Source organism: Canis aureus, chromosome 13 (assembly GCF_053574225.1).
Source record: "Canis aureus isolate CA01 chromosome 13, VMU_Caureus_v.1.0, whole genome shotgun sequence".
Lineage (NCBI taxonomy): Eukaryota > Metazoa > Chordata > Mammalia > Carnivora > Canidae > Canis > Canis aureus.
This window is the reverse complement of record NC_135623.1, coordinates 11,213,779-11,228,162: the sequence shown is the minus strand read 5'-3', so window position 1 is coordinate 11,228,162 and position 14,384 is coordinate 11,213,779. Positions and strand designations below refer to the sequence as shown.

At 56.2% G+C, this 14,384-nt stretch overlaps 1 protein-coding gene across 3 annotated transcripts; it reads right to left on the bottom strand.

The window, feature by feature from the left end:
- Window positions 1-4,418: 4,418 nt before the first annotated feature.
- FHL3 (four and a half LIM domains 3) lies at window positions 4,419-12,138 on the bottom strand. Of its 3 annotated transcripts, none has more exons than XM_077844689.1 (6): window positions 12,032-12,138; window positions 7,042-7,215; window positions 6,781-6,955; window positions 5,611-5,780; window positions 5,330-5,516; window positions 4,419-5,203 (listed from the first exon to the last, which is right to left on the bottom strand). In XM_077844689.1, exons 2-6 carry the CDS (start codon window positions 7,195-7,197, stop codon window positions 5,049-5,051), a joined length of 843 nt encoding a protein of 280 aa, XP_077700815.1. In that variant the 5' UTR covers window positions 7,198-7,215; window positions 12,032-12,138; the 3' UTR covers window positions 4,419-5,048. The 3 variants fall into 3 exon arrangements, with proteins under 3 accessions (XP_077700815.1, XP_077700814.1, XP_077700813.1); XM_077844688.1 differs by having other exon boundaries at window positions 7,042-7,282; window positions 12,032-12,123; XM_077844687.1 differs by having other exon boundaries at window positions 12,090-12,106.
- Between the last annotated feature and the right edge of the window lie 2,246 nt (window positions 12,139-14,384).

Sequence of the window (14,384 nt, the reverse complement as noted above, 5' to 3'; positions counted from 1 at the left end):
GCTGAGCCACCAGGGCTGCCCAACTTTCAGTGTGACTTCGACAACGTTATTTTCCCCCTTCCCTAGACCTCGGTGTCCTTGTCAGCCATCCTTTCTGTTTGTTTAAGAAATTCGCATGCAGAGAAAGCCTAGTTGTCCGTAAGCAGGGGGGACTGGTTGAATTAAAAAATGGCATATCCAAGCGGCAAAATGCTACACAGTCAATAAAAAAAAAAAAAAAAAAAAAAGAATGCAAGTTTCTAGGTGCAGAAATGAAAACATGTGCATGTATTCATTTTTTAAAAATTTTATTTGTTCATGAGAGACACAGAGAGAGAGGCAGAGATGTAGGCAGGAGCAGAAACAGGCTCCATGCAAGGGGGCCCGATGTGGGACTTGATCCCAGCACCCCAGGATCACGACCTGGGCTGAAGGCAGACGCTCAACCACTGAGCCACCCAGGAGCCCCTATGTGCATGTATTTAAACAGTCATAGTGTTATTTGCAATCAACAAAAACAGGTCCCAGGCCCAACATCCATTAACTGATGAACAGTTAAATAAACTGTGGTGTATCCATACAGTGGGATATTGTTCAGCAATAAAGGAATGCTACAATATGGATGAACCATGAAAACATCCTGCTAAGCAAAAGAAGCCGTATGCAAAAAAAACGACATCCGGCATATTGAGATGAAATGTCCAGAAAGGCAAATCTATGGAGGCAGAAAGTAGACGAGTGGTTTTCCGTGGCTGCATGTGAGATTGGAAGTGACAGCAAATTTGGTGGTGATAGAAACGTTCTAAAATTGGATTGTGCCGATACTTGTTCCACGAACTCTATTAAATTTGCTCAAAGTAATTGAGTTGTACGCTCAAAGTGGGTGCATTTTGGGGTATGTAACTTATTCCTCAATAAAGCTGTTGAAAAAAATCTATGTGAATTCAGTGAAAAGATGGTCACACAAAGTGAAAAGGATCTCTATGCATAATAATGTGTGTAAAAATAGATGCACAAGGAGATTATTTCTCTTAGGATATCCAAGTAACAGTAAACAGCAGTTGTTTAAGAGGAGAGAACTCCAAAGATCTGGTACAGGAGGGAATTTTTTCTTTGTGTACACCCGGCATGAAAGATTTTTTTCTTAACATACACATAAATTAGCTTTTCATTTAAAAAAATAAACATAAAGGGCAGCCCGGGTGGCTTAGCGGTTTAGCGCTGCCTTCAGCCCAGGGCGTGATCCTGGAGACCCGGGATTGAGTCCCGTGTTGGGCTCCCTGCGTGGAGCTTGCTTCTCCCTCTGCCTGTGTTTCTGTCTCTGTGTCTGTCATGAATAAGTAAATAACATCTTTAAAAAATAAATAAATAAACTTAAAACTCAAAAATATGTATATGCACATGCATGCTTAACAAAAAAGAACCAGGAGGCTATGTCAAGAAATTATTAGTGATTTACCTATTCTTTTTACTTTTTGGTGAGTCTCCATTTTTTTCTACAGTAAGAATGCATTGCCTTTTTTTTTTTTAAGTTTGAAAAATAACACAGGGATAATGACTCTTGTGCCTGCTCATGGGGGTGTTGTGAGGGTTATTTTTATGTCTACAAATTTAAATTTTTTTTTTTTACGTTTTTATTTATTTATGATAGTCACAGAGAGAGAGAGAGAGAGAGAGGCAGAGACACAGGCAGAGGGAGAAGCAGGCTCCATGTACCGGGAGCCTGACGTGGGATTCGATCCCGGATCTCCAGGATCGCACCCTGGGCCAAAGGCAGGCGCCAAACCGCTGCGCCACCCAGGGATCCCTATGTCTACAAATTTAAGCAAGATCTCAACCTTTGGAAGAGTACCCCTGGCAAAACTCCTCACTAGAGGCTTTTCCTGCACCACTAGAAACAAGAAGGGAAATCTCCATTCAAGATTGGAGAGACTTGGGGATCCCTGGGTGGCTCAGCGGTTTAGCACCTGCCTTCACCCTGGAGTCCCAGGATCGAGTCCCATATCAGGCTCCCTGCATGGAACCTGCTTCTCCCTCTGCCTGTGTATCTGCCTCTCTCTCTCTCTTTCTCTCTCTGTGCCTCTCATGAATAAATAAAATCTTAAAAAAATATATTTTATTTATTCATGAGAGACACAGAGAGAAAGATGGTGATACACAGGCAGAGGGAGAAGCAGGGCTCCATGCAGGAAGCTTGATGTGGGACTCGATCCCGGGACCAGGATCACACCCTGAGCCAAAGGCAGACACTCAACTGCTGAGCCACCCAGGCGTCCCGAATAAATAAAATCTTAAAAAAAAGTTATAGTTAAAAAAAAAATTTAAGAAGATCAGAGAGACTCTGTGTGTGTGTGTGTGTGTGTGTGTGTGTGTGTTTAGTAGAGTTTGGAATCTACCATATTTCATCAAATATGAGATGCCATCAAATGTTAATCCCGCCATTATATTATATTCCACTAAGAAGGAAACAAAAAATTATCAAACTATGTCACATCTTTGATTTTACAGTCGCATCTGAGTTTGTGAGATGTTAAATTTGAAAAATGTTTGCCTTGAAATCAAGGACATGGTACCTGTATGCCTCTTCCTCCTAGGTGGGTAGGCCACTTAAGCAGAACCATTTCCCTTCCTCCCTCTAAAACCTTCTCCTCCTCCTCCAGTCTCCCAAACCAGTCACCAAATCCTGTCTTTTCCACCCCCGACGCCCCTGGCCTCTTTTCTCTCTCTCCTCCACCAGTGCACCAGCTTCCATCAGAGCCTGCTCCTCTTACCCCTGCAATCCATTATTCATGCTGTACCCAGAGTGATCATCTTATGCCCCTGCTTACACATTTCCACTGGCTGCTTTACCCGCAGGGTGAGGTCTGTTTAACTTGGCATTTATTTTTTTCGTGACCTGGCCTCTGCCTGCCATTTCGGTCTCTTGGCATTTTCTCCAAATGAAATTACTCGCTGCTTCCCCAAAGCACCATATATATATATATATATATTTTTTTTTTTTCAGGCCTCCAGTTCTTTGCACCAGCTGTTCGCTGTGCTTGGACTACTCTTCCTCAACAAGTATTTATTGAACAAGTAGTAAGTGCCGGGAGCTGAGAATACAGGGGTGAGCAAGGCAGGCGCGAGCCCCATCCTCGTAGAAGCTGGTGGGAGAGAGAGACAAAAGTGTAAACGTGTGATTATGAACGATAAGCACACACGGTGGGTGTCTGTAAAGCTTTGTTGAAAATATCACCCGTTGGGGCAGCCTGGGTGGCTCAGCAGTTTAGCGCCACCTTCGGTCCAGGGCCTGGTCCTGGGAACCCGGGATCGAATCCCACATCAGGCTCCCTGCGTGGAGCCTGTTTCTCCCTCTGCCTGTGTCTCTGCCTCTCTCTGTGTGTGTCTCTCATGAATAAATAAATAAAATCTTAAAAAAAAAAAGAAAAGAAAATGTCAACCATTGAACTCCAACATCAAAAATAAAAATAAAAATAAAATAAAATAAATAAAAATAAACAAATCCCATCAGTTAATCCTATAAAAGAAAAAAGAAAATGTCAACCAACCACAGCCTCAGAAAGTTTAGGATTGAATGGGGGCGGGGCAGGAATCCACCTGTGGTTACCTAGGGGACTTTGGGGAATGGACAAGTGGAGTCTCCACCTCTGAGAAATGGAAAAATGCGCTGCCCAGAGGATTTCTGGGAGGCTTTAGTAAGAGACCCCAATCTGCTGGACCCGAGGGCCCCTCCCGCAGGGGATGGGCGCGGGCCCCACCCCAGGGCGCGCCCCGGAGCGCCCCCGCCAGTGCGCACAGCGCCTCCGGCCGTCGGGGCCGAGGGCGGGGCAGGGGCCGGGGGAGCAGCGCTCCGCCCCATCTCCCCACTTTGGGGGACAACCCCCCTCGCTCATTCCCGCCTCCACCCCCTGAATCATGGTGGGGGGGCAGGGGGGCGGGGCCGTGACCCATTCATGCCGGGAATCGGATCCAGATGTTCCCGCGGCGCGTGCAGCTGCATCCTTGCCTTTTTTGGCAAAAAACGTGCGGCCGCGAGCGGATCCCGGCCGCCTCCGCTAATCCTGGGGAAGAGGGGGAAGGGGGCCGAGGGTCTGGGCCCAGACTGGGGATCCGCCCCGGGTGCTCGGCGGGGTTTTGGACGAGCTATGGGGGGCGCGGTTTGCACGGGCCAGGGGAACCCCTTGCCAGCTCCACTCCCCGATCGGGATCTCCCCTAAACCCCTCCCGCCCCCACCCGGGAGGAAACAACCCTTGGCCTGCAGCGGGGAGGCTGGCGGCGGTGGGGATCCCCGTTCTCCAGAGACTTCCCACCCCGAGGCCCAGGGGCTTCCTCCTTTGCCCTGCACAGAGGAGCTGCGAGGGCCTGAGGCTCCCGGTCAGCGAGGGCACCCTCCTTCACGCCCCCCCCCCCCCCCCCCAGACAAACACACGGAGAGGCCTTCACTTCCTCACACTGCTTTATTGCAGAATCTGGAAGGTGGGTGAGCCAATCCCACCCCTCTGCCCATCTCTGGGCAAAATGGAGCTCAGATGAAATGAGGAAACACTCGGCAGACCCGGACTGGGCGCAACCCTGTGCTCTGGGATCCCCTTAGACAGTGAATTCCTGTTTTGCTGCCACCCAGAGAGCCCAGCCCTGGGGACAGGGTGGGATGGGGGTTAGGGAGGGTCAAGCCTGAGTAGAGTCCACTTTTGAGGACTTCTCAGGCACCCATTGAAGACCTAGAGTCTCTGGAAAGTCTAGATTGAAGGGGGCCTGGGTCCGGAAGTCCAGGTTTGGAGAATTGGGCCTAGAGCCCTGGTTTGGGGAGAGGGCTTGGTCTGGGAAGCAGACTGTGGGGAGAGGGCTGAAGTCTAGAGTCCAGGCTTGCAAAAGGGCTTTGAATCATGGAGGCTCCATAAGGGCCCAGGTGTGGGGGCCCTGGGCAAGGGAGTACCAGTTTGGGGATGTTGAAGCAGGGAGGCTGAATCCTGGAGCCCAGGAGGAGCCGGGTCCCAAAGGTGGTTTGGAAAAGGAGCCTTAGTCCTGGAGCCCTGGTTTGGGAGGTCCTGGGCCCAGGAGTCCTGGCTCAGGGCCCTGCCTGGCTGCAACCCTGACACACCACTTGATCTCCGTCCGGCACAAAGCCTTGGCCCACCAGGGAGGTGGAGCAGCGGGCGCAGGAGAAGCAGCTGTGGTGCCAGTGGCGGTCTTCAAAGGACACATACTTGCCTCCACCGAGTCCTGGAGGGAGGCTGGAGGTTAGCTCTGCGGATCTGGATCGCAGTCCTGTCGCCCAGCCTCACCCAATACCAGATCCCATCCCCTTGCTTGCACCCTACCCGCAATGTTCTTTGACCCTTGTCCCACCTGTGATGGGGCGCTTGCAGCTGCTGCACTTGGGTGCAAAGAGTTCTCCAAAACAGGCCACACAGTAGGGATCGTCATCCCGGGAGGTGAACTGCTGCCCTGCCAGGGGCGTCTGGCACCCTGTGCAGACCAGGCATTCTCGATGCCAGGGCTGGTCGCGGTATGTCACGCCACCCTGTGTCAGCGTCTGTGGGGGGCAGCACCTGTCAGCAGGGGGACGTGGCGACTCCCACCCCACAACAGAGCCTCACTCACCCCCACCCCACTGGCCCAGCCCCCACCTTGCTGCAGCGGGCGCAGCGAGGAGCAAACTTGTTCTCATAGCAGGGCACGCAGTAGTGGGCACCCTTGTCGGGCACAAAGGAACGGGAGCCCAGCGGCTGTTCACAGCCGCTGCACAGGAAGCAGTGCTCATGCCACGTCTGGCCTCCGTATTCCAGCTTCCGGGACCCTGTGGGGAACAGGGGTCCCACTCAGAAGCTGTGTCCCAAGCTCCTGAGTGCCACTCTCTGCCATCCTCTGAGGACAGTCCCTGCTGTTCCCATAGCCTAAGCAGGGTGGCATCCATGCACATGCTGCAGGGACCCTCGCCGCGTAATATGGCACATGCTACCCTCCCCCAAACACTGCACACGCTAGCTGGGCACATGCTAGGCCCCCATAACACGAGGGCTTGGCATAGGTGAAGTCCCCACATGTACCAGATATGGCTGTGTCAGCACACACCAGGCCTCCAGGTCACAAGCATGATGACTCAGCACGCGCTCAGCCCTTATACGCGAGACCCGCTGGTTTTAGCACACCCACAAAGACCCCACATATACACTAGGCAAGCAAGTCTTTGCTCACGCAAAGCCCTAATGCCCTGGACGTGATAGATTCAGTATGAGCAAAGCCTTTGTGTATCCTAATCCTGTCATTCTCCACGTGTCCTAAGCCCTCACCCATCTAGGAGGCATGCAGGTTACCACACCCCTGAAGCCCTGCTTCTCCATCTCTACACACACCAAGCCCCGATGCACCAAGCGTGCCGGTCTCATTGTACTCCTCACTCCTCCGTGTACCAAACATGCAGGTGTTCACACATGCAGAACCCCCAGCGGGGGTCTCAAGCTTGTCAGTCTGCGCATCGCGGTAAGCCCACAGGTGCACACCAGGTCCGGCACACGCTAAACCCTCTGGAACATACCGGGCTTGTCCGTTCCTCTACGTGCTAAGCTTTCACGTGTACACCTGGGTGTGCCAGCCTGTGCGCACCCTAATCTCCCAGGAGCGTACAGGCGTGACCAATCCCCACATATGTCAGATTTCCAAAAAGATGCCACGCGTGCAGGCCTTTGTAATACTAAGCCTCCCTGGATGTAGCGGGCACGTGCCAGTCTCCCGTTATGTGCACGAGGCCTGCGCGGAGGCCAGGGTGGCAGGCGGATGGTGGGGCCCCGGGGACGTACCGGGCATGACGGTCTCCCCACAGGCAGAGCACTGCGACGAGAAGGCACTGCAGTAGCAGTCATTGCACAGCAGCTCGCTGTCCTGGCACGTGAAGGGCTCGTCGGCCAGGGAGCGCTGGCAGCGGCAGCAGCGGAAGCAGCCCTCATGGAAGTGGCGGTCCTCGTAGAACAGCTCCTGTGGGGAGCACGGCAGGGGCGATGGCACCTTTGCCCCTCTGCCAGCCTCCACCCACTCCTTGCCCAGTGTGCTCCAGCCCTTACCCTGGAGTCGTGCCCGATAAGCTGCTGGCACTCGGCACAGGTGTTGGCGAAGGTGCTGTCGTAGCAGGGCACACAGTAGGGGCCGTCGTCCGTCTGGATGTATTTGCGGCCATACAGGGACTCGCTGCATTTTGCACAGTCAAAGGCCTCGCTCATGGTGGCTGTGAGTGAGCCCTGCCAGGGGCAAAAGGTAGGGTGCGGGTCACCCAGAAGGGCTGTGGCTTGGCCCCCTGCAAAAGTCCTTTGCGATTAAAAAAAAAAAAAAAGAAAGAAAGAGCAAGAGACCAGGTCTGAGAAATGCCAGGTCAGGACAGGGGGCGATGGGGACAGGGTGCTTCTGGAAACCCAGGAGTCCTGCATGTTTATTTCTGTATTTAACAGTGGGGTGGGGTGGGGTGGGGGGAGAAGGGGTCAGGAAAAAATCAGGAAGCAGAAGTTGTTTTCTTATCTGGGCCCTCGCAGATCTGGGGGGAGGGGGCTTTTCCTGGGTCAGTGACTCATTTCCTGCCCCAGTCTGAGTTTAGCTTCCAGTGTCCCTACTGTCCCCATGGGGACGAGAGTAGGGGCAGGGAGCCACCCCACTCTGTATCCCGTAGGAACAGTACTCCCACCCTCTCCTGACTCCCAGGAAGGGGCCCCTAGGTATATGCAAAGAGGAACCTCGAGGGATGTGAATGGGCTGTGCCCGCCCTCTCCTGGTCCAGGAGCCAGCAGACTGCTGGAGGGCTGCTGGGCCATGAATGGTGGAGGTGGACGTCACCTCGGGCCTCCCTCCGGGAGAATCAGCCAGAGCAAGCACTTCAGAGGCTCAGCCTGGGTTTAAGCAGGAAGGAAATCCTGCAAGCTGGACACAGCCAAGCTTCCCCAGCTGGACCCTCTGCCCTCAGCTCCCTCCAGCCCCTGCTGGGTCTCTGGTCACACCAGCCTGGGCAGCCTCGGCCTGCAACATCTGCAGCAGCTGTGGCAGCACAGATGGCCAGATGTCAGGTCTGGCCAGCAACAGGGGAGGAAAAAAAGGGAACCTGAGACGCCTGGGGAGGGAGAGGGGAACTAAAAACATAGATGATGCAGCGTGTCCCCTGCCATCTCCAGGCAGCCATCACTCCTGGCAGAGCTTTGCAACCCCCTAGGTCATTATTTCCCTCCCCCTGCCTCTGGGAGAAACAGCCTCTCCCCAGCTTTTCCGGTTTCTGAGGGTTTGGGGTAGGGGGGGGAGTGGAGGGTGAGAGAGTGGGAGCCATGGAAGACATCTTCTCCCCAATCTGGCCCCCTCAAGTGGGGAGTCAGGCAGGGGGGAGCCCTGCGAGCTGCTGCTGCAGACACCCAGCCCCCACCAAACCTCAGACACTTTCCATTTTCTCAGGAACAAAGCATGTTTGCGGGATGAGGTCATCCACACAGCTGCCTCTGGAACAGGAGCAAGGGGAGTGGGGGGGGGGCAGGGAAGTGGGGTTCCCAGTCCCTTCTGCTGCCCCTGACTCCAGTTTCTGGCCCCAGATTCAGAGCTCCCACCCCCAGCCTCCTTCGTCATGAAGCCTGCTCTCTAAGGGCTGGGATCCCAGGGAGGGTGGAGAGGAACCACCAAGACTCCTAGGAAGGGGATGTTCTCACAGCTGCAGAGGAGCCTGGAGAGGACAAAGGAACCCACCAGCTCACTACCTCCCCCCACACACACACCCCAGTAACTGGCAGTCCCCGGAGCCTGCCCAGGCTCGGGTTGATGGAAAAGTGCTCCTTTTCTCAGCCACCCCCAGTGGGAAATTCTGGCCAAGAAGCGTTGCTCTGGCTTGGAGTTCAGACTCCAGGCGCCAGCAAACGCCCCAAGCCTGGAGGGCCTGGCTCTTGAAGGGATGGTTTGTGAACTCCAAGCTGCCCTTCTGTACCACGGAGTGGGGGGAACACAGAGTTCGGATCCCGGGCCAGGCCACGAGGCCTCCAGGGGCTGGGGTCTTCAGAGAGGTGATTCTGGGGCAGGGCTATGCTGTGGGGTAGAGGGCAGCCCTCTTTCTCCATCCGCTCCCCGCCAATCAGGCCTGGGTTTCCTCTGGCCCAACATCTGAGGGTTGCCTGGGCTGTGGGCCACTGGGCAGCAGGGGGCCACACAGGTGGAGTGTGTGGCCGTGGTCCGTTGGGGAGTGCCCCAAATCTTTTCCTTCCTTTCTGGCTTGGCACACAGCAGCCATCACCTTCCCGGGCCCAGGGTAGCCCTGGGGCCACCCTCTGGGAGGCAGTCATCACTCTGAAACAGGGGCACCCCAAATAGGGTATGGGCATGGCTTCTGTTTCTTTCCCAGAATCCCCCAGTCCCCTAGTTTGTCCAGCTGGGCTCTAATGAGGACAGAGTGAAGGGCACTATGGAGACCCACCTGTCCCTGCCCATCCCCCTTCCTCCCCTCCCTCCCACTTTCCCTGGCACAGCAAGAGAACTGAAGAGAACCAGTCTTATATTCCCTCATGGCCTGGGGAGGGGGGGTTACGGAGGAGACTGCTCAGTCTGCCAAATGGCTCTCAACTCTTGTCCTCAACACACACACAAACACACACTCACACACACACCACCCCTACACCTGACACACACATCTGGCACCTTCCAGTGAGCCTCCCAGAGGTCAGAATGGCTAGATAAATGGCTGTGGCACAGTGTATAGTAGGCCCAAATGTGGCTTGGGGTGGGCATCCTGACTTCTTCCCTTACTAGCTGGGTGATCTTGGGCAAGTCACTTAAGGTTCCTGGGCCTGTTTTCCTCTACGCCTACCCCCTTCTCCCGGGGTTGTCGTCAGGCTGAAATGGTGGTGCTTGGAAAGCACCTGGCAGAAAGGGACTCCTCAGTGAATGGTAGCTGTGGGCATTTTTATGATCAGCCCCTCACTCATACGGGGGTCAAATTTCTGAGCCAGGCCTGGCTCAGGGAGCTGGCCTGGGTTTTGACCTGGACATTCTCAGGGTAGATCCAGGGATAGACCAAAGAGGGACCCCCACCCCCACTCCCCAGTTCCACTAGGGGAAGTGAAGAAGCCCAGGCCGTGGGGCTGCCTGAGGAGATCAGTGGGGCCGGCCTGGTGCCAATGAGCATAACTCCTGAGACCCCTCACACAGGTACACAGGTGTACACACCTGCATGCTGCTTGGCCTCCCATAAAGAGAAATCCCATCCACTATTTCACCAGATCTCCCAAAAGGCAGGCAGAAGAGCATGTCATTCCCATCTTACAGTAGAGCACAGGGACAAGCCAGGCCCAAGGTCACTCAGGCCTCGGAGAGCCCAGGTTCCCTGCTTCCCAGCCTGGAGCCCTTTCCTGTTTTTCTCTCTAAAAATGCTGCAGCGGGGATCCCTGGGTGGCGCAGCGGTTTAGCGCCTGCCTTTGGCCCAGGGCATGATCCTGGAGACCGGGGATCGAATCCCACGTCGGGCTCCCGGTGCATGGAGCCTGCTTCTCCCTCTGCCTGTGTCTCTGCCTCTCTCTCTCTCTCTCTCTGTGTGACTATCATAAACAAATAAAAATTAAAAAAAAAAATGCTGCAGCGGTGGCAAAACGGGGTGGTCAACATTTTAAGAGCAGGGGTGTGGGAGATACTCGGTGACATCACTAGCACAGGAGTCTCACTCTTCTCCCCCAGCTGCTAACCCTGCCATTGGAAGGCACCCAGAAGCCTTTCCAACTGCCCATGCCAACCACTCAACTCCTTTGCCCCCATCCACCCTGCACTGTCGGGGAGGACCCTGGCCAGGCCTCACAGCTGTGAGTCAGGATCAGATCAGACCCCTCCCCCCAGCTCCCAGGAACTGACAGGAGATTTAAGGGGAGAAACCTAACCCCCCCCAGCCCCCACCTCCGGTATCAGGCACCAACCCCAAACTCTCCCTCTCCCCACCCCTCCCCGCCATGGGGCCTGGGAGTCAGAGCAGTTTAGGGGAAGGAGGGCGGGAAGCGGGATCCAGCAGCTGCCTTGGGGACAGGAGAGGAACAGTTCATTCACCCCGGGTCCCCCAGGGCTGAAGCAGCACGTCCATGATTTGAGTTTAAAAATAAGTTGGGGCTGTCTTGGTGTGTGCCTGGGGCTCCTTTCCGACGTGCCTGTCTCAGGTCCTTGCCTCACGGGGCTCTGGCTGGCCCAGAGTCTCTGTTTCCCCGCACCCCTGCTTCCCAGTCTTTCGCGGGCCTCCGTGTCTCGGGGTCTGTCTGGGAAGCTGTCAGGGCGCCTCGAGCAAAGCCAGCTGCGCCCCACGCAGCGCGACTGAGCCTCTGCACACCTCAGCTGTCTTCGTGTTTTGGGGACCTGTGTCCCGGGCTAGTGACCTCTGCTCATTTCTACCTCTGTACACCCAAATCTCCGTAACTGAGTGCCTCCAAGGGGTTCCCACCCCGACCCCTTCGCTTCCTCCTCGGAGCACCTCTGTTCCTGAGCGTCCCTGTCTGCAGTTTCTGGACGGCTCCATAGGCCTCACAGAGGCTGATCTGCCACAGGGCTAAGGAAGCTTAGGCTTCGGGGCCCCTCACCGCCCGGGACCCTGCAAAGCCCTGGGAAGGGCGCTGCTCCGTGTTCACCGGGGTCAGGGGACGCTTCTCCTTCGAGTGCTCCAACCCACAAAACCTAGGTCCGTCCAGACGCCTCCGGTCTCCCTCTCGGGGACTCTACGCCCCCAGAACCTGTCCCTGACTCCCTGACTCGGGTCCCCCTGCAGCCCCCTGTCCAAGCCTGCCGCGCGGGCCCGCGTCTTGGTCTGGCTCCGCCCGGCTTTCAGGGAGCCTCAGTTTCCCCAACCCTCCAGGTCCCGCGCTCGACTCTGGCTTCTCCGTTTCAAACTTGGCCCCTTCCCCCCCCATCCCCAGGTGTCGAGCAGCCCCCCCCACCCCGCCGGGCGGCCGGGATCGGGGCGGTCCCGGGGGTGGGGGGGCGCCCTCCGGGGCTCGGCGCCCCCCGCTCCAAGCGCGCCCCCCGGGGCGTCGGGGGGCCCCGGGCGAGGAGCCGGCCTGGGCGGGAGCTCACCTCGGAGCGGGCGGCGGGAGCGGGGAGGCCGGGCCGCGCGTCCCTCGGCGGCTCGTACCTGCGGGCCGGGCGAGCGGGGCCGGGCGGGGCGGGCGGGGCGAGCGGGGCGAGCGGGGCGAGCGGGCGGCCGGCGGCGCTGCAGGAGCGCACGGACCCAGCGGGCGAGTGGAGCGCGGCCCCAACCCCTCCCCGAGGAAGTGCGCGCCGGGCCCGCCCCGCCCGGACCCCGCCCCCGGCCGCCCCCGCCCCGCACCCCCAGGCCGGGGGCCAGACCCCGCCCACACCCCCCCTCGGGCCCGCGGGTCTAACCTGGCTCGCCCGACCTTCCCCGGCGCCGGGACCCCGCCCCCGTCCCCTGCTCGCCTCCGCCGTCCCCTCCCCTGCTGCACCCCCTGCACCCCCCAGCAGCCCGCTGGAGACCGCCTGCTGCACTCGATCTCCAGCACGGGGGCCGGCACCCAGCCCACCCAAGTCCCCTGGGGTCCTCACTCATGGCCTCTTCGTGCGCCCCCACTCCCACCTTCCAGCTCATCCCCTCAGGGTCACACCTAGACCCAGCTTGTAAAGGGGCCTTAATCAAGCCTGGAGGCCCGGGAGTGTGTGTGTGTGAGGTGGCTTGACTCTGCTGTCACGGCCCTCCCTATCAATGGGAACCAAGGTGTTCTCTGGAAACAGGGAGTGAAGAAGGGACCCCCCCACCTCCGCCTCCGCCTGACTCCAGACTGGGCCTTGACCTTCAATGATTTCACAACTTTTGAGTGGCAAAAACAGAAGTACCCCCCACCTCCTCACCTCCGGAGGCACCCTGGGACAGAGAAGTCCGGCCTTGGGTTTCCACAGTGCCCAGGAATAGTTATGACCTTTGAGGCCCAGGGGAGACCCTAATCCTTGGCCCCATGGTTTTTGGGTTTCTCAGGGAGGGGTGTGAAGAGTGTGCACGGATGGGGCACCGCAGGGTTGGTGGAGGGAAGTGGAGGGAACCCTTCCTCCCCCACCTCTACAGTTTCCAATCCTCTGGCTTTCTCCCTGCGCCCCAGGAGGGAGGACTGCTGCCTGCCAGGGACACAAGGCCCCTCCAGGTCCTTGGGCCAATCCCCCTGGGATCCTCAGGCTTGTCACTAGGCATAAATAGCCTCGATCTAGAAGGGTGGGGAAGGGAGGAGGAGGCTGTGCTGTACTGTTTGCAAAACAGGAGACAACAAACTGACTCTAGAAATAACCTCAGCATCTAGAGTAGAGACTCAGGTGCCACAGGGCTTCTCCCATCCCCCAGGCTGGGTCTAGCCAAGCTCTCAGAACAGAGACTCATTTGCTCCCAGGCCAGGCCTCCTGAATACCTTCCTCTCCCATCTCTAAATCATATTCCTGTCTTCCCGGATCCCAAGTCACCGTCGAGGCCAGGTTTCCTCCCCAAATTAAACTATTTGCTTGGTTATTGTTCCTAATGCCTAGATTGCCATGAGGCCATGAGGGCAGGACTGGGTTTTTCTTGTTCACTACCACATTCCCAGTACCTACTCCTATGTCTGCCATATAATAAATATTGAACGAATGAATGAATGACAGACGCTGCTTCAGTTTCAACTCCTCCCCACCCGTTTGGACCTCAGGTACCTGCTACCTGGAGTCCAGGGAGTGACCAGCCAGCGCATGGGTGAGCCTTTCTCTGGCCTTTGTCATCTAGGTGTAGGAGGCTCCTTGCCTTGGGAAGGGCTCTGAGGTGAGGGGAGAGCAAAGATGAGCAGCTTTCAGAGAGGGAGGGGTATGACTAAGGAAGCTGCTGGATCAAAGGTAGAGTTGGGGTCTCTAGTGTTTCCTCATGGCTTGTATCTCTGCTGAACAGCCTTAATAGGAGCCAGCATTTCCCAAGTTCTTTGCACCAGTCCCTGCCTAAGCACGTTGCATACACTAATGCACTTGACTATCCAACAACTGTATGAAATGTGTATTCTTATCCTTATTTTAAAGATGAAAAAAAAAGGAAATACAGAGAGAGTAAGTAACCTGCCAAGGGCAACACAGCTAATAACAGCAAAGCCTGGATTCAAATCCAGACAGTCAAATGTCAAAGCTCCTTATGCCAAAAAGAGCTTAACTGGCCAGACCTGCAGCCTCTTTAGTCACTCAACCTCTTTACCCCTCCGGCTGCTCATCGGTTAAGAGTGGTTGACTCCCTGACTCACAGCATTCTCACGAATATTGGAGGAGAGTATACAACAGGTATTGAATATGTGGGATTTGCTTTGCCCCAATACATTCCCTTTCATGGTCAAGTGTTAAGGTTCTGCTGCTTGGATTGGAGGTTAGAGAAAATTAGATTTCTGGCTTGGCCTAGCCTGGGGGAGGGACACTG

Excerpts from the sequence above, each read along its gene's own strand:
- FHL3 (XM_077844689.1), bottom strand. The coding sequence starts at position 7,197 with ATGAGCGAGGCCTTTGACTGTGCAAAATGCAGCGAGTCCCTGTATGGC. Across the intron at positions 5,781-6,780 it reads TGGGGAGACCGTCATGCCCG|GGTCCCGGAAGCTGGAATAC; the intron begins GTACGTCCCCGG and ends TGTTCCCCACAG. Across the intron at positions 5,517-5,610 it reads GCTGCGCCCGCTGCAGCAAG|ACGCTGACACAGGGTGGCGT; the intron begins GTGGGGGCTGGG and ends TGCCCCCCACAG.